Source organism: Sinohyriopsis cumingii, chromosome 8 (assembly GCF_028554795.1).
Source record: "Sinohyriopsis cumingii isolate HCF-2022 chromosome 8, ASM2855479v2, whole genome shotgun sequence".
Classification (NCBI taxonomy): domain Eukaryota; kingdom Metazoa; phylum Mollusca; class Bivalvia; order Unionida; family Unionidae; genus Sinohyriopsis; species Sinohyriopsis cumingii.
Window position 1 is genome coordinate 22,011,075 of NC_142968.1, and position 15,927 is coordinate 22,027,001.

The 15,927-nt window shown below is 33.9% G+C and overlaps 1 protein-coding gene across 4 annotated transcripts in view; it reads right to left on the bottom strand.

The window, feature by feature from the left end:
- Nucleotides 1-794: 794 nt before the first annotated feature.
- The window catches only part of LOC149793124 (disintegrin and metalloproteinase domain-containing protein 10-like), a 111,303-nt gene continuing 96,170 nt past the window's right edge, over nucleotides 795-15,927 (bottom strand). For 3 of the 4 annotated variants that reach the window (XM_089967033.1, XM_089967034.1, XM_089967037.1), the window contains 2 exons: nucleotides 15,718-15,927; nucleotides 795-11,170 (listed from right to left, as the gene is read on the bottom strand). In XM_089967033.1, the coding sequence (XP_089823159.1) occupies nucleotides 11,093-11,170; nucleotides 15,718-15,927 (288 nt within the window). In that variant the 3' untranslated portion in view covers nucleotides 795-11,092. The remainder of the gene's footprint in view (nucleotides 11,171-15,717) is intronic. The other variant, XM_089967036.1, reaches the window with a different exon arrangement.

The following is a 15,927-nucleotide window of genomic DNA, read 5'->3' on the forward strand; positions in this document are numbered from 1 at the left end:
CTATGGTTCTTACACAATTGACAAGAAAGCATGTGACTTAAATTATATCATTAACACGGGGGGGGGGGGGGGGGGGGGAGTGAGAGAGAAAAGCAGCATAGCCACATACAAATGCTAAAACTCTATGTCGATAGATATTACCCTGTTAATAATTCAGTTAGTTTAGGTGTAGCTGTCCCACGCTGTGAGGATTTAAGCAGTCAAATAAAATGGGACTTTAGTGACTTTGGTGTAACAAATCCTCGGGATTCAGAAACAATCTGGACCAGAAACTTTCACATCATAAGCCACAAGAAACTAATAAACTAAAACAACCACTATGTTAATATGAGCACTTGTTTCCATATGTTCAAATAAAATCTATATAACAATTATTTCACTAACAACAGCCATATCACATATTAATTAACGTTGGAGCTTTACTTGTAATGTGAGCAGGTTTTCTTAATGACAATTTGTCAATTTGTTTAAAAAATTCATGCTTTCATTCTGTTTAATACCTGTGAGTGTTTATCAAGATAATTCCTTAGTTCATCTATGAATTTCTTCAATTTTGCTTCCATTACCTTCCATTTATTTTGCAAAAAAATAGTCTTCCTCAAGATTATTGAAGCTATTTTCTTCCAATTATTTAGGAACCTTAGAAATGCTGGTTGTTTCAACACATTCTGTAATTCATTCAAGTTTAAATAGGGTTGATCCCCGTCTATGTTATGTACTGAGAAACCTAATTCATTTTAAGTTGCAGTTGAAAATCCTGCTCTTGACAAAAGTAATATTCATAAAGGTGAAGCTTTGATACTTTTGATGTAGGTAATTTATTAAATGAGAAACTTGAAAAACACCAAACAATTATGCAATTAACAACTAAGTTAAAACCAAAATGGAATGACTGTATTACTGGATTAGTTGCCCCAAAATGATCATTAATTCGAAAACTTCCACAAATGATAGACACTTTCTGATTAGTTAAGCAATATAATTTACACTGGTGCAATTTACAATATGCTGTCCACAGTTTGAGATATAAAGTGGTGTAAAGAAATTACTATGTGATGATTTGTCAGAGACATTTTAAGTTTTTACTATTTTTCAACAAATGTTTCGATCTATAATTAAAAGTCTGTTAACATGATTACAGTTAAATATCTAGCTTGTTGAAAACAAAGTTCCTTTGTTGGGAATTGATATAACTGTATTATTATGAATATCAACTATTTTATGATATATCTATGAATTTTTTTAACAAGCAATCTTCCGACAAGTTATGATAAAACTATATTTGATTTTGCACCAATTCATGCAGTCCTGCACTGGCATGATACCACTGAGTCACTTATCAAAATCATTTACATGAACAATCGCATTGCTTTCAGAGACCTCTTCCGTTATGGATAAAATGGCAGAGCTTATATAACCCTCACTGACTATCCCAACCCTGTCTATAATTATTAGAATCAGTTCAAACTTTTACCTGTGATGACATATAATTGCTTATAATACATATGTACAGACAACAATACTGGTAACAATGCATATAATTCAATAACAATTATATTATGGTTATTATAGTATCATTGTAAATCATTATATGTTTATGCTGTTATCTTTAAGGGCAAATAATCCAACCATATCTTTTAAATGTACAAATTCAATTATTCCCATTATTTTCAACACAATTGTTTAACGTAACAAAGACATGACTAAATACTGGATTATAGTTTTTGTACCACAATAAAGCAAACACTTTTCAAGCATACTGCCGTTCTTTATCAGAACTATTTATTCATGTCATCAACAGCAACAATCAACTGATGTATTATTAGCACGAGTTTTTTTAAAATAAAAAAATCAGAATTTGTGATGGTGTTTATCGCAGTAACTCTTTTCCATTTTATAACGATATATACGACCAGGCACACCATCAAAAGGAGAAAACATGTATATGGTTAGTACTGTTTTGTTACCATACAGCCGTTTGTTACCATACAGCCATTGTGTTACCATACAGCCAATACTAGATAATATCAAATCATTCTGAATGAATGAAATCAGTGAGTTCTTACTGATTTATTAAAATTCAAAGCATCGCAAAGTAATAAATATTTGGCCACATTTATTTTAGCAGATACATTTTACAGCATTTTTATTCAGTCTTGGTCTGATTTTTAATACCTATGGCTAATATGCCTTTGTTATCAAATGTTTGGTTGAGTCTGAAGGATTTTGTAACACCTATAGCTATTATGCCAATGTTATCGTTGAGTGAAGTTTTTTTAACACCTATAGCTAATATGCCTTTGTTATCAAGATCTTGGTTGCGTTGGAAGGATTTTTAACACATATACCTAACATGCCTTTGTTATCAAGATCTTGGTTGCGTCAGAAGGATTTTTAACACTTATAGCTACTATGCCTTTGTTATCAAGATCTTGGTTACGTTGGAAGGATTTTTAACACTTATAGCTACTATGCCTTTGCTATCAAGATCTTGCTTACGTCAGAAGGATTTTTAACACTTATAGCTACTATGCCTTTGTTATCAAGATCTTGCTTACGTCGGAAGGATTTTTAACACTTATAGCTACTATGCCTTTGTTATCAATGTTTGGTTGAGTCTGGAGAATTTTTAACACCTATAGCTACTATGCCTTTGTTATCAAGATCTTGGTTGAGTCTGATTATGAGTGAAATTCGTCAATATTAGCTATGTGATATTCCACCCGATTGGCTGAGCTCGTCAAGAATCATGAACTATATTTCTGATTCTGATGAGACTTTGATCAAAGGTTTTAAAAAGTTATATATTATGAAAATGATGGACAAGATTAATTAAGAGCAAGACCTTTGCATATTAATGAGTAATCATGGCAGTGCTTGTTACCGATCTGGAGACCGAATTCCAATCAGGTTTTTCTCCACAATAAACATATATTGTCAATGTCATGGACAGATATTATAATATCAGCGCATATTAATGAGATGACTTTCATCTTACTGGTTGATTTTCTTACATCACTAGCTGTTTATCTCATCCACTTTCTATATATTGTGAACTGTTGTACATGATATACAAGTTTCTCAATTTAAACGAAAACACTTTGATACCCCATGCATGGTTATATGAAATCATGATTCTTTTTATAAAAAAAACTTTACACTTTTGTATAGTCCATAAATGTTTTCATACTGTTGCTCTTCTATTTTCAGAGAGCATTTGCCAAGACACAACATATTTTTCAACTTGTGGATATTGTTTTGTAAATCTTTTGATTAAATGAAGGGGCACGCTCTAGCCACTTAGATCAAAAGTGGGCGAAATTCGTGATGAAAATGGAGATGAAGATTAATTGAGATAAATAAAACGTAAAACATGAATATCGTGCATGCTAAAACATGTCTCATGCAGTTCAAATGGCATCCTTGAATCTTTAATGGTGTGTGCTAGAAACTTATACTGAATGTAAATAATTGCAAATCTTAAACTGTTATGATGTCCATCATTATTATTATGTTGTTTTAACTTAAATGATGCCAGAACCTATTGTTGATGTGTCTTCACTAATTGCAAAGTTAGCACACTATTTAAATCATATTTCATCAATTTTATTTTGATTAAAAAGTTCCAGAATAATAATAACAATTCAAAGTGCTGATATTTGAGGGTATTTCAACTGATCATGACAGATATCCCTCTGAGACTTTAGTACTTGTGACCATACAGATATCACACCAAGGCCTTAGTACCTGTGACTTTTAAGGTCCTTAGGGATTTCAATATTAGACTGAAGAGGAATAACCAACCCTAACCTGTATATGTATTTATTTAAAACCAGACTTGAATGCATTGAATTCATCTTGCTAATATAGCTTATATAGCTGTCTAGATATCCCTCCAAGGCTTTAGTAGTTGTGACCATACAGATATTCCTCCAAGGCCTTAGTACCTGTGACTGTACATATATCCATCAAAGGCTTTAGTAATTGTGACCATTTAGATACTGTGTTTAGGCCTTAGTACCTGTGACTGTACAGATATCCAAAGTTGTAGTAGTTGTGACAATACAGATATTCCTGCAAGGCCTTAGTACCTGTGACTGTACAGATATCCAAGGCTTTAGAAGTTGTGACCATACAGATATTCCTCCAAGACCTTAGTACCTGTGGCTGTCCAGATATCCCTCCAAGGCTTTAGAAATTGTGATCATACATATATTGCTCCAAAACCTTAATCACTGTATACACATGTACTGCTTATGCTGTCAATGCTGTCTGAATGAAGGATACCAATGTTTTGCATATGTCAAAATGGTTGATACAAAATCCACTAAAATTGTTTACTTAAACTACCTATAAATGTAACAAAGAATTAGATATGAAAATAAACCACGTACTGTAACAAAGAAAGTACAAGCATAAAATGTACAAAGTCATTGTAAACATTATAACAGCTAGAAATTTTGCCTCTTATTTTTTGCACACTATTACTCTCGTATACTAGTACATATGTAATGTTCTACCATTGTATATATGTACCAGTAGTTTCTATTTTTCACATTTGTCAAATTGCAGTTATTGCATAAGTAAATAATATATTGGATTTACTTTTGTATATGTACCATAAAAAAGGCTGTGGAAAGTGATCCTGTATAGTGCATAATGTTGCAATTATTTAGAACACCGTTTTAAAGCAAAACGAGAAAAAGACCTTACAAGTCTGACATACCAGAAACTTAAGTATACAAAGTTATGAAGGTATGATTTGATCCAATACTACAGAGAATCTGAGACAGAAATGTAATCTGAAAAGACTTGTACTTAACTCCACTGCGAAATAAGAACACTACCTTGTTATATCTATAATTTACAAACATACGAATTGAAATATATCTCAATTCATAAACATGGTCAATATCTTGATCTGAAAATCTGAGGCAGTATTAATTACACTCTCCATTTGAAGAAAATGGTGATTGTTCAAAAGCTAGGGGATAGATACTGAAGTAAATATGAGGTAGGTCTTGCTAATTCTGTTCTGGGATTCCATGTACTCAGCTTAAGTTTGTACATGGTTTTTAAGAAATTAAGATGATTCCTGCAATCTCATACTGCATATTGAACCTGCACAAGTATGAATGTTAAACATTAAATACAAAATAAATTTTATTCATGAAATGGGTACACATGTTAATTCTTGTACTTGGTCTACATAATTTCTGTCAATAAAAGTTTATTTACAAATAAGATTGTGAAAGCAGAGTAAGAAAATAAATATCCTTTTAGAATGTGAACAAAAATTATAAAATCATAAACCAATATATGCCATTTTATGATAGATGATTGCAACAAGTTATTTTCCAACAATCTAATATAAATATTAGTATCAAATACTACTGACACCCAACCAGCTCTCATGTGGAGCCAGATCTTGTCACTGTCCTCAAATGAACTGTTCTGAAATTTCATAGTATATTTATAACTTTTTAGGTTCTTAGGGATTTCAATATTAGACTGAAGAGGAATAATCAACCCTAACCTGTATATGTATTTATTTAAAACCAGACTTGAATGCGCTGAATTCATCTTGCTTATATAGCTTGGGGAGGTGAGGTTTTTGAAAGAAGCAGGTGCTAATTTGCATGTGAAATAGAATACAATTAAGTTAAAATAATAAAGGAAACTTTTGATGTACATGCGATGGATGGCTAAATAAATGTATGCATTTAATAAATTTGCATATCAAATGCATGAATTCCATGGCAACATCAGCATAATATTATTATGAGATTTGTATGTCTGTACAAATTTGGACAGGCACTGATGTGTCACGTCTTTTACACATCAACATACCATCTTGACATAAATATCAATACCAAGATAATCAAGTATAAACACATTACAAGAAGCAAAACAAATCATTCTAATGGATATATTACAATGCTGTAAATGGGGAAAACTAGAATTATTTTTGCTGGTGAGGACATGTGCTTCAAATGATCCTAATTTTACAAATGATTATACACGTGAACCTTCCACATGAGACATTTCTCTTGAGTTTAGGGGTGTCTTTCATCCCTCACAGAAATCTCCCCCACTTGTAAAATTATTAATGAAAAATTAAATTTTTGTTCAATTTTTTTAAACATTTGGTCCAGTGGAAAACATGACCAGCAACCAAAACATTTAAGGAAAATATGCATTTGACACTACTGTGAATGACTGCATCACAAAAACTGATATTAAACAACAATGAACTTGATTTAATCTTCTGTAAACATGAATGTAAACCAGACTATAATACATGTCACTAACAGCCATTGTAATCCATACTGCCTGGGGTGAATGGGGTCTTTGTCTCATACTAGTATGTGATGATTGTTTTCCAGATTTGATTGTCATTATTACAGAGTGGTGATAGTCATGATAGGTGTTTGCAAATTAGTCTTAAGGTCACAAAAGGGTGTGATGGTATAGTTGTGCTTTATATGGAGAATCTTACTATCATGGGCAGTTCTGGCAGGCAGGCAACAATCTCAATCTATCCACAGGCAGAAAACAATTAACACATTAACCCCTGGAGCTTTTTGTCACTTTTGCCTGAAAATCGAGTAGGAAACACATTTTGAAAGCTATTTCTGAATAGACTCGAAAACACCAAATCCCCGGTCATCTTTCAATAACGTACTGCCTAGTTGTGTTAGAAACATTGTTTTTTCGTTGGCTATTTGACTTGCGCATGAGCAGAAGGGTAAAACGGAGCCATTATTTTTGTATGGAGACCATTCTTTATTCTAAATGCCCATCTTATCCTACTTTTTGCAAAGGCTCATCTGTCTGTTTGCAGTTCATACCGGTTTGCCTTAGATCTGAGACCAAAAATTCTAAAATCAGGACACAAAATGGGATTCCAACCACGGGCAAATTTTGGGTAAAAAAAAGTCCGGTCCAAAAGATGAGGTTTTTCTGTCTGTATTTTGTAGTGCAATTAGATATTCCAGATTATTTGGTATCATTGTAGAGCTACATCTGTCTACCTTTCTATAATACCACCCACTTTAGTGTATCATGCATGACCATGATGCTACAGAGCTTGGCAGTAGGCTACTACCTCCTGCCCCGTAGAGTCGTCACCAGGGGTTAATGTGTTAAAACATCTTGGTGAACTCATCAGAGTTGCACTGCAGGCACTAAAAAGAGCATTTTCTATTCTGAGGAAAATTAGGGCTAACTCCGTTCTGAAACCTGCATCCAGTAGAAGTACATTATCTCCTAAGATCAAAAACGATGAAGACTGCCACCAATATAATTCAGCGATAATCCTAAGATATGCTAAAATTGCTTGCAGTACCTATAAGAAGGGTATAAATGGCAACATTTTAATGTGAAACGACTGATTTATGAAATTATGTGCATATTTTAATATTAATAACATGTAAATTTATTCAATAGTTGTCATGTTTTGTCCATGCTGAAATCCTAATCTGTGAGGTCTAGACTCCTGACCAAATCTGGATCTGTCCTGACCTGATCTGTTTTTTTCTGTCACATGTATGCATGCCATATATGACATAAATGCCAAGATCTATGATAGTTTGTTTTGTTAAAGAGGTAAAGTAATTTTTATTACATTTCTGAAATTTTACATTGAAAAGTGAAATAGTCATTATATTTTGATGAGAAATTATAAGACAACGTCAGCATTTCCCATTCCATATTATTTAAAAATACTTTATGAAATCAAATTAATGACCCCAACCCACTCACAATTCTCAGGAAATTAACATCAGGTATATAAAAGAAAGAAGCAAATTATTCACATATTCATGCAAACTTTGAAACTTCAATAAAACAACAAAAGTTTAGGTCTCTGTAGCAACATTTAAAAAAAGCAGAACAACCAACCAGTTTTCATGTGGAGATAGCAGGCTTTCTCTTAGTTTCATAGTGCTTAAACCAAAGAGAACAACACTGTAGAAGCACAGTTCACAAGGAAGAAAGCAATACAAAATTTAATATATCATATACATCACATGAGATCCTATAAACTGGGATACATAACAATAGTGCCTATAGTAGCCAGGTATAGTATATTGAAGTCAAGGAGAAAAACAACTATCCTCAACTTAATACCTGTAATTAGCTAATTGAAACTCAAAGTCTTGCCAATTAATAACCTATAATATTTAGTATTTCCCATCACAATATATGCCTCAATATAGTGTTTACATGTCAGTAATGCCCTCTGGAACTGGTGTAATTACATTAGCCAGCTATAGTACCCTGGAGTCAAGGAAAATACATACTGTCCTAACATTAATACCTGTAATTAACTAACTGAAACTCATTGTCTTACAAACTAATAACATAACAGATGAAGTATTTCCCATCACAATGTATGCATTCATAAGGTGTCCACATGGCAATAATGCCCTCTGGAACTGGTGTAATTACATTAGCCAGCTACAGTACCCTGGAAATACATGCGGTCCTAACATTAATCCTTGTAGTTTGCCATTTGAAATTTGTAATTATCATGTAATGTACTAAATCAAGCATGTCCATGATGAACCTGAGGTCTTCACCAAGGAAAATACTTTATTGCAGGAGTTGAAAAATCTCTAAAACTCCACTTGTCCTGTGAGGCAAATAATAAAACTTTTTACTCATCCAGAATAAATTATTACTAAACCAGCTATTATATACATTTTAAAACTTACACATAAGATATTGACATAATTTGATTGTATGAATGGTTTATCTCTGGAACTGACACTAATCTCTGATACTATGTTTGGTACAGTGTAGTACTGCATTGATATGAGGACATTATATTCCACCAGAAAATAATGCAGGAAGCAAGTTGGCAATAATAAATTTACCATATGACACAACATGGTTCAGACTTGAACTTTGTTCTGAAATAGTAACTTAAAATTAGGATTTTCTATCATTAAGCTAAATATCTATACTATATCACAGGCAAAAGTAATATGATGGGATATTAAATACCTCTGGAGAAACTATGTACCACTTCCACAAATAAAGCACTAAAATAGTGGGCATATTTGAATGGATTTGCTCAGAATTATGTTTAATTACATACTGTACTTCAATAAAACCTTATTTTTTCAAAACAAGGTGAATGAAAGACTTGCAGAACTTATTCAAACATCTAAGAAAAATGGATTTCAAACATTCACCACAATAATTAAAAAAATATATATGATGCTTATTGCTGCAGATTTCATTTCAAAATGATAAAGCAGTTCCCATATATCATTATATTTGTACCTGCAAAAGTCAGTGAAATTGATCTCATGACATTAAAGTCAAGGGGAGTTGAGTCATGTTCACTGACTCATACTGTGGTAATAATAACATCGTGTAAGGGACAAAATTAAAATCAGTTATATGAGAATAGGTATCCCATGAATTGCCCTTACATTAAATCCTGTCTTGAAAGACCACTGCTATGAAAGACAACCTGTCTTGTAAGACCACTGCTATGGAAGACCAACCTGTCTTGAGAGACCAGGATTTCTTGAACAGATTTATTGATAATATAGTGTTAGGGCTTATTGTGAGAGACCATTATATTATTATTTCAAGACAGGTTCTAATGTACTTGTGCCTCAATGTAATTAAATTCATGGAGTTTAAGGCCAAGGGGATTTAAATGATGTCATGTTCACAGGCATAACGTAATACTAATATTGATTTAATAATGACTGGTTACAGAAATTTTAGGGCCAAAAGCATGTGAAAAAGACGACATTAAAAGGACTAATGTCAAAACATGTCTGAAAGAAGTTTCTTTTAAAGTCAATAGCCAAACGCAGAAAAGAGACTCAGTGCATAAATAAATAGATAAAATATGTACATATAGTTGAATGTAGAGTCTATAAACCTTGTGATATTTCTAAGAGGAAAAATGAATTAGAACTGTTAAACATTAGACTAGTGATGATTTTCAGTGAACATTGAATATCTGTTATGATAAAAAATGATAATTGGGGCATCAGATGTGAACCATTTCATTTATTTTAAAAGTATTTTCCATCTCATGCTGTAAAAAATTTCACTGACATCATTATACTGGAAGAAATACAAAGAAAAAATCATTTCAGTCATCCGTACTGTCAGATCCTTTTATTATTTTAATGTGAATTTCTTCATAAAAAATAATTTTTTCCTCTTCAAAGGCAATCAACAGCCTGAATGGTTTTGTTAAAATAATGTCAGCCTAATTTCTTTAATTTTTCATGTCAAAAATTAACACCAGAGTGGAAAAAAAGAATAACGAATTAGAACATTCTTAATAATGTGGAATATCAAAATTATTTTCAAACATCATGCCCAACAAAACTTCCTATCTGCACTAATATTTAAATCGCCTGCAAGAAATATTCAATAAAAGTTGCATCATTCCATACTTTGATGACTGTATTACTTCAGCAAAGATGTATTTTTATTTGTTTGTACCTAACTAATCAGAAATATTATATTTAAACTATACAAATACTTTGACATAATAAACAACAAAAGAAAATGCAAGTAGACAGTGGAATTGCACACAGTTAATTTCACCAATCTGGAATTGCACACAGTTAATTTCACCAATCTGCATAAATAATTACTGGTTACAACAAAAGAGGCAAAGTATAAAATAAAATGAAACAGAAAGGTGATCAATGAGAATATTTTACACTTAACTATTTGTAATCATTATAAAATACACTGAAAAATAAATTATTTTAAAAATTAGAAAAAGACACAGCGGCTAACAGAAAGTATACCCTTAAGAGGCTGACTGATAATACAACAATTTCCTTCATTTGATCCGGTCAAGTAATTTCCTTCATTTGACCCAGTCAAGTACCAGGAAATGTAAGTAGCAAATTATAACATTTTGTTACAAAAAATAGAACCATATTTAAGGTAATTCCTATTATGAAATCATAATTGAAATATTATTCATACAATGTAGTGCACAAAAATAAAATTATTTCATAGTTTAAAAATATAATAATGACCAAATATTAAGATGAACTCTTCTTTTACTCTTTTTATTTCAAAACTGCTGCCCTACTGTTTATTCTCTCCTTTTTTTGAAATGGGATTCCCTTGGCATGCCACTTCCTGGATATGGGGGAGGAGGTCCCTGAGGTCCCTAGAAATGAGAAACATGAAAGATTATTTTATCACACTCACTAATCTGCACGATCATCTGTTGCCTCTTCTGATCACAAGAACAGGTTTCTCATCTAAAATTTCTATGATACCATGTGTTTCGGTAATATTGAAAGAAAACCAGCAAAATCTATGTAAATGAATACCCAGATGAGTAGAATACAAGGACAGGTGGAAAGCTATCTCACACTACTAATCAAATGATGCAATAGGCTATCACAGGTTCGAGTGGAAGTTGAGTACTTAGGAAATTTGTAGCACTTGACTATTGAATTGTTATTAAATATTTATTTGTAGAATTTCACATTTTTGTATATTCAATCACATGATTAACTATAAAACAAATTTATCTTTTATATTTTGATGTGGGGATCATTATATTCTGTTTAAAGCAGGAACAGGTCAGATATTATTTATGATAATGTACTACTATGTGGTAAATAGTTCTAACAAATTTGGTTTGTCCAATAATACATGGTTGCTGATAATACTGTGACATTATTGTTACTATTATTATTGATTATACCTCATGACATAAAAATGACACAATAACACCATAATGCATACATGCCATCCCCTTAAGACCTGTATACCTGCCATTCCCTTAAGACCTGCATACCTGCCATCCCCTTAAAACCTGCATACCTGCCATCCCCTTAAGACCTGCATACCTGCCATCCCCTTAAGACCTGCATACCTGTCATCCCCTTAAGATCTGTATACCTTTCATCCCCTTAAGACTATATACCTGCCATCCCCTTAAGACCTGCATACCTGCCATACCCTTAAGATCTGCATACCTGCCATCCCCTTAAGACCTGTATACCTGTCATCCCTTTAAGACCTGTATACCTGCCATCCCCTTAAGACCTACATACCGCCATCCCCTTAAGACCAGCATACCTGCCATCCCCTTAAGACCTGCATAATTGCCATCCCCCTTAAGACCTGTATACCTGCCATCCCCTTAAGACCTGCATACATGCCATCCCCCTTAAGACCTGCATACCAAGACCTGCATACATGCCATCCCCTTAAGACCTGCATACCTACCATCCCCTTAAAACCTGCCATCCCCTTAAGACCTACATACCTGCCATCCCCCTTAAGACCTGTATACCTGCCATCCCCTTAAGACCTGCATACCAAGACCTGCATACCTGCCATCCCCTTAAGACCAGCATACCTACCATCCCCTTAAAACCTGCCATCCCCTTAAGACCTACATACCTGCCATCTCCTTAAGACCTGCATACCTACCATCCCCTTAAAACCTGCCATCCCCTTAAGACCTACATACCTGTCATCCCCTTAAGACCTGTATACCTGCCATCCCCTTAAGACCTGTATACCTGTCATCCCTTTAAGACCTGTATACCTGCCATCCCCTTAAGACCTACATACCTGCCATCCCCTTAAGACCTGGATATCTGCCATCCCCTTAAGACCTGCATACCTGCCATCCCCTAATGACCTACATACCTGCCATCCCCTTAAGACCTGCATACCTGCCATCCCCTTAAGACCTGTACACCTGCCATCCCCTTAAGACCTGCATACCAAGACCTGCATACCTGCCATCCCCTTAAGACCTGCATACCTGCCATCCCCTTAAGACCTGCATACATGCCATCTCCCTTAAGACCTGCATACCAAGATCTGCATACCTGCCATCACCTTAAGACCTGCATACCAAGACCTGCATACCTGCCATCACCTTAAGACCTGCATACCAAGACCTGCATACCTGCCATCACCTTAAGACCTGCATACCTGCCATCCCCTTAAGAGCAATAAGCATTATCTAAGTGGCATGACAGCCTAATTTGAATATTAAAAGTGTAATCTATATATTGTATGCCATAATTACAATACACTGTAATAAAAATATACATTTAATTTTGCTACTAACTTGAATCTGCAGCTGGTTAAAGTAATGGGCAAAATCCATGTAGATTATTACCAGAATACAAACACACACAACACTCACTTTAACTAGTCTACATGTCTAGTGCTGCTCAGTAAAAATCAACTCGACACATGATTATGTGCTCAATCTGAGTGCTATATTACACCACTGTCGTATTCCGTTTCTAAATTTGTAAAGCACTCTTTGATTTGTCTTTTTTCTGATGCAACATTTTAATATTTAGAATTATCCTCTCTTCTAACATTTTTCAGTAACATAACATCCAAAAGTCATTGCATTAAAGCTTGTTTCACTTAACATCTGCTGCCATTTTTTTAAGTATAGATTGGTCTGCTACCCGGTTCACCTTAATAATATAACTAATATGTGAAACAAGTTTTCTTTTGTAGAAACCTGTATGCTTTCTAAGAATGTTGCATATACATCTACTATAAACAGAAAATAGGTCCAAATGGATGAATGTGCCCTTATGCTATTCTTACGCAGCAGTCTTCCTTTTTTAAAATATTCTCACATTTTTATGATATGTGAGAGATAAGAGGAGATAAGAAAAATGCCATACACAACTTCTTACTATTTTACTAGGTTAATTGCCAGTCCTAGGATTGGAATTTAAAAAAAGTGGAATAAAAATAAATTTTCAAAAATTCGGATGAGCAAGTTTAAAAGACAGTCTGAACACAAAAATGCAAAAACAGTATAACAAAATTTGGGATGCCACTGCAAGTATCAAACTCACAAACCTTGTTTGGCAGCTGTGATACACAGAATGACAAATGTGGGTGTTTATAAGATTATTTTTAACGTACCAAAAAAAACATAACCAATATGCAGACAAGCAAAGGACATATTAATTAGATGAAAGAAAGCGTAATGATTACACTGAAAGCATGATGGTTTTTCAGATATGCATCATAACTCATGAAAGGCAAATATAGGAGCCATTTTCATTCCACTACTACACCTCTCCCTCGATAACTCGCGCACAACGGGGTCCACAAACATAGACCGCACTATAAGCGAGGCGCAAGTTACCGAGGGACCTCCAAAAATTGAATAAAAATCGCTTTGACATCCAGAAAACCATGGGGGGGGGGGGCGGCATTAGGGACTGGGCTGTTTAATGGCTGAATAATCATTTTACAACCACATCAATAATGATTTTTAATAATGCGCTTTTTCTAACGAAGCTGTTCATTATACTGTTTAAATAACATTTTTTTCTTCAAAATATCCAACATATGAAAGACTGAACAACCATCACGTGTACGCGAAAAATCTGTGTATTACGTCACTGCTTTTTGTTTTCTTTATGAGTCTGGTTCCCGTACTGGTGTTTAATAGTATCTTGCCAAATCAGTAGTCCATAATCTGGGAACTAGACTAACTGTTGATACACCACCAAACAAGATTCCTTTTTTTTTCAAAAACACGCGAAATTTATTTCAGGATACGTCTACGCCGAAACTCAATTTTTTATTGTTCTATTAGTACAATGTTAATGTCATGATTTCAATGGAAGTAATAATGAAATTTCTTATCATCCCTGAGGATATCTCTAAATGCCAGTTCAAGAATTCTCTGAACCTCGCTTGCCCACAATGGTCCGTATCTGTGAAATCAAGCTCTATATTTTATGAAGTATTCATTTTGCTTGGTGTCCTTGTTATCTATGATCACAGTTAAGAAAGAGTCTGTTAAATTAAGGTAGTTTCTGTTACATACACAAAAATGTTTATTACAGTGTTCGATTGATCAAATGAAGTGAGTTCACCCGACATACGACCGAGGCTGCTAGATTTTAAGTTCGTCCAATTTTTGTGCCTTTTAACCTTTCTTTTATTCCACCTCCTTTTTTTTAATTCAAAAGACAAAATTAACATGATAATACAAAGGAGGCCAGCTTTTAATTCAGTACAACAAATACAACAAAGATTTCCGGAAGTCAGTTATCAAAACACGGTCGGCATTTAATTAGATTCTCAGAGAAACGCCTGCGGACATAGATGTTACGGTAGATTGACGCATTTTACGTTTAATTACAAGAGGACACATTGCATTTATGACAATTACACTTAAAAGGAACTAAAAGATGGAACTAGAACACAAATTTCAATTGATAAAAAAAATATTTAATTTGTATTTATTTATTAAAGTACTGCCTCCACTCGGCGTGACATTTTCATTGATCGAAATTTCCTTACATATCGTTAATTGCGGTGTACTAGGAATGTCGTTTTGGAATGAAAATGTAAAAAAATTTATGAGCTATTTTTAAATTTGATATTTCAATGTGTTGATTAAAATTTCAATGTCATATCTACTGTTTTCAATGATAAAATGAGCGATACATCAAAGTTTCCATTACCAATTTTGATCGCGATTTTCTTCAAGTTCAACAAATAGGGATACATTTTTGGGGTATTTTCGGGTTTAAAAAATGGGTTCCACACCTGACACCGCATTATAAGCAGGTTCGCAAGTTATCAGGGTGCGAGTTATCGAGGGAGTGGTGTACTTTGTTTTGATGTAAGGGCTGATATAATATCCTCTATTTGTTCTTCTAGACTGTATAATTTTAAACCAACATGTCTTACCCGTGAATATTGAATTGTTGCCAGATTTACATTGCCATCATGATACTGCGGCTGTTCTTGGTTTCGTTGTCTGCGTATTCTATCACTAAGTCTACGCTCTGGTTTGGCTCTAGGCATGCTGCTAGGTGTGTAGACAGCAAAGAATTTGATGAATAAGCCCATGGCCAGGACTAACCCCAGGGCCATCAGTAACACTGCCCACCAATGCTC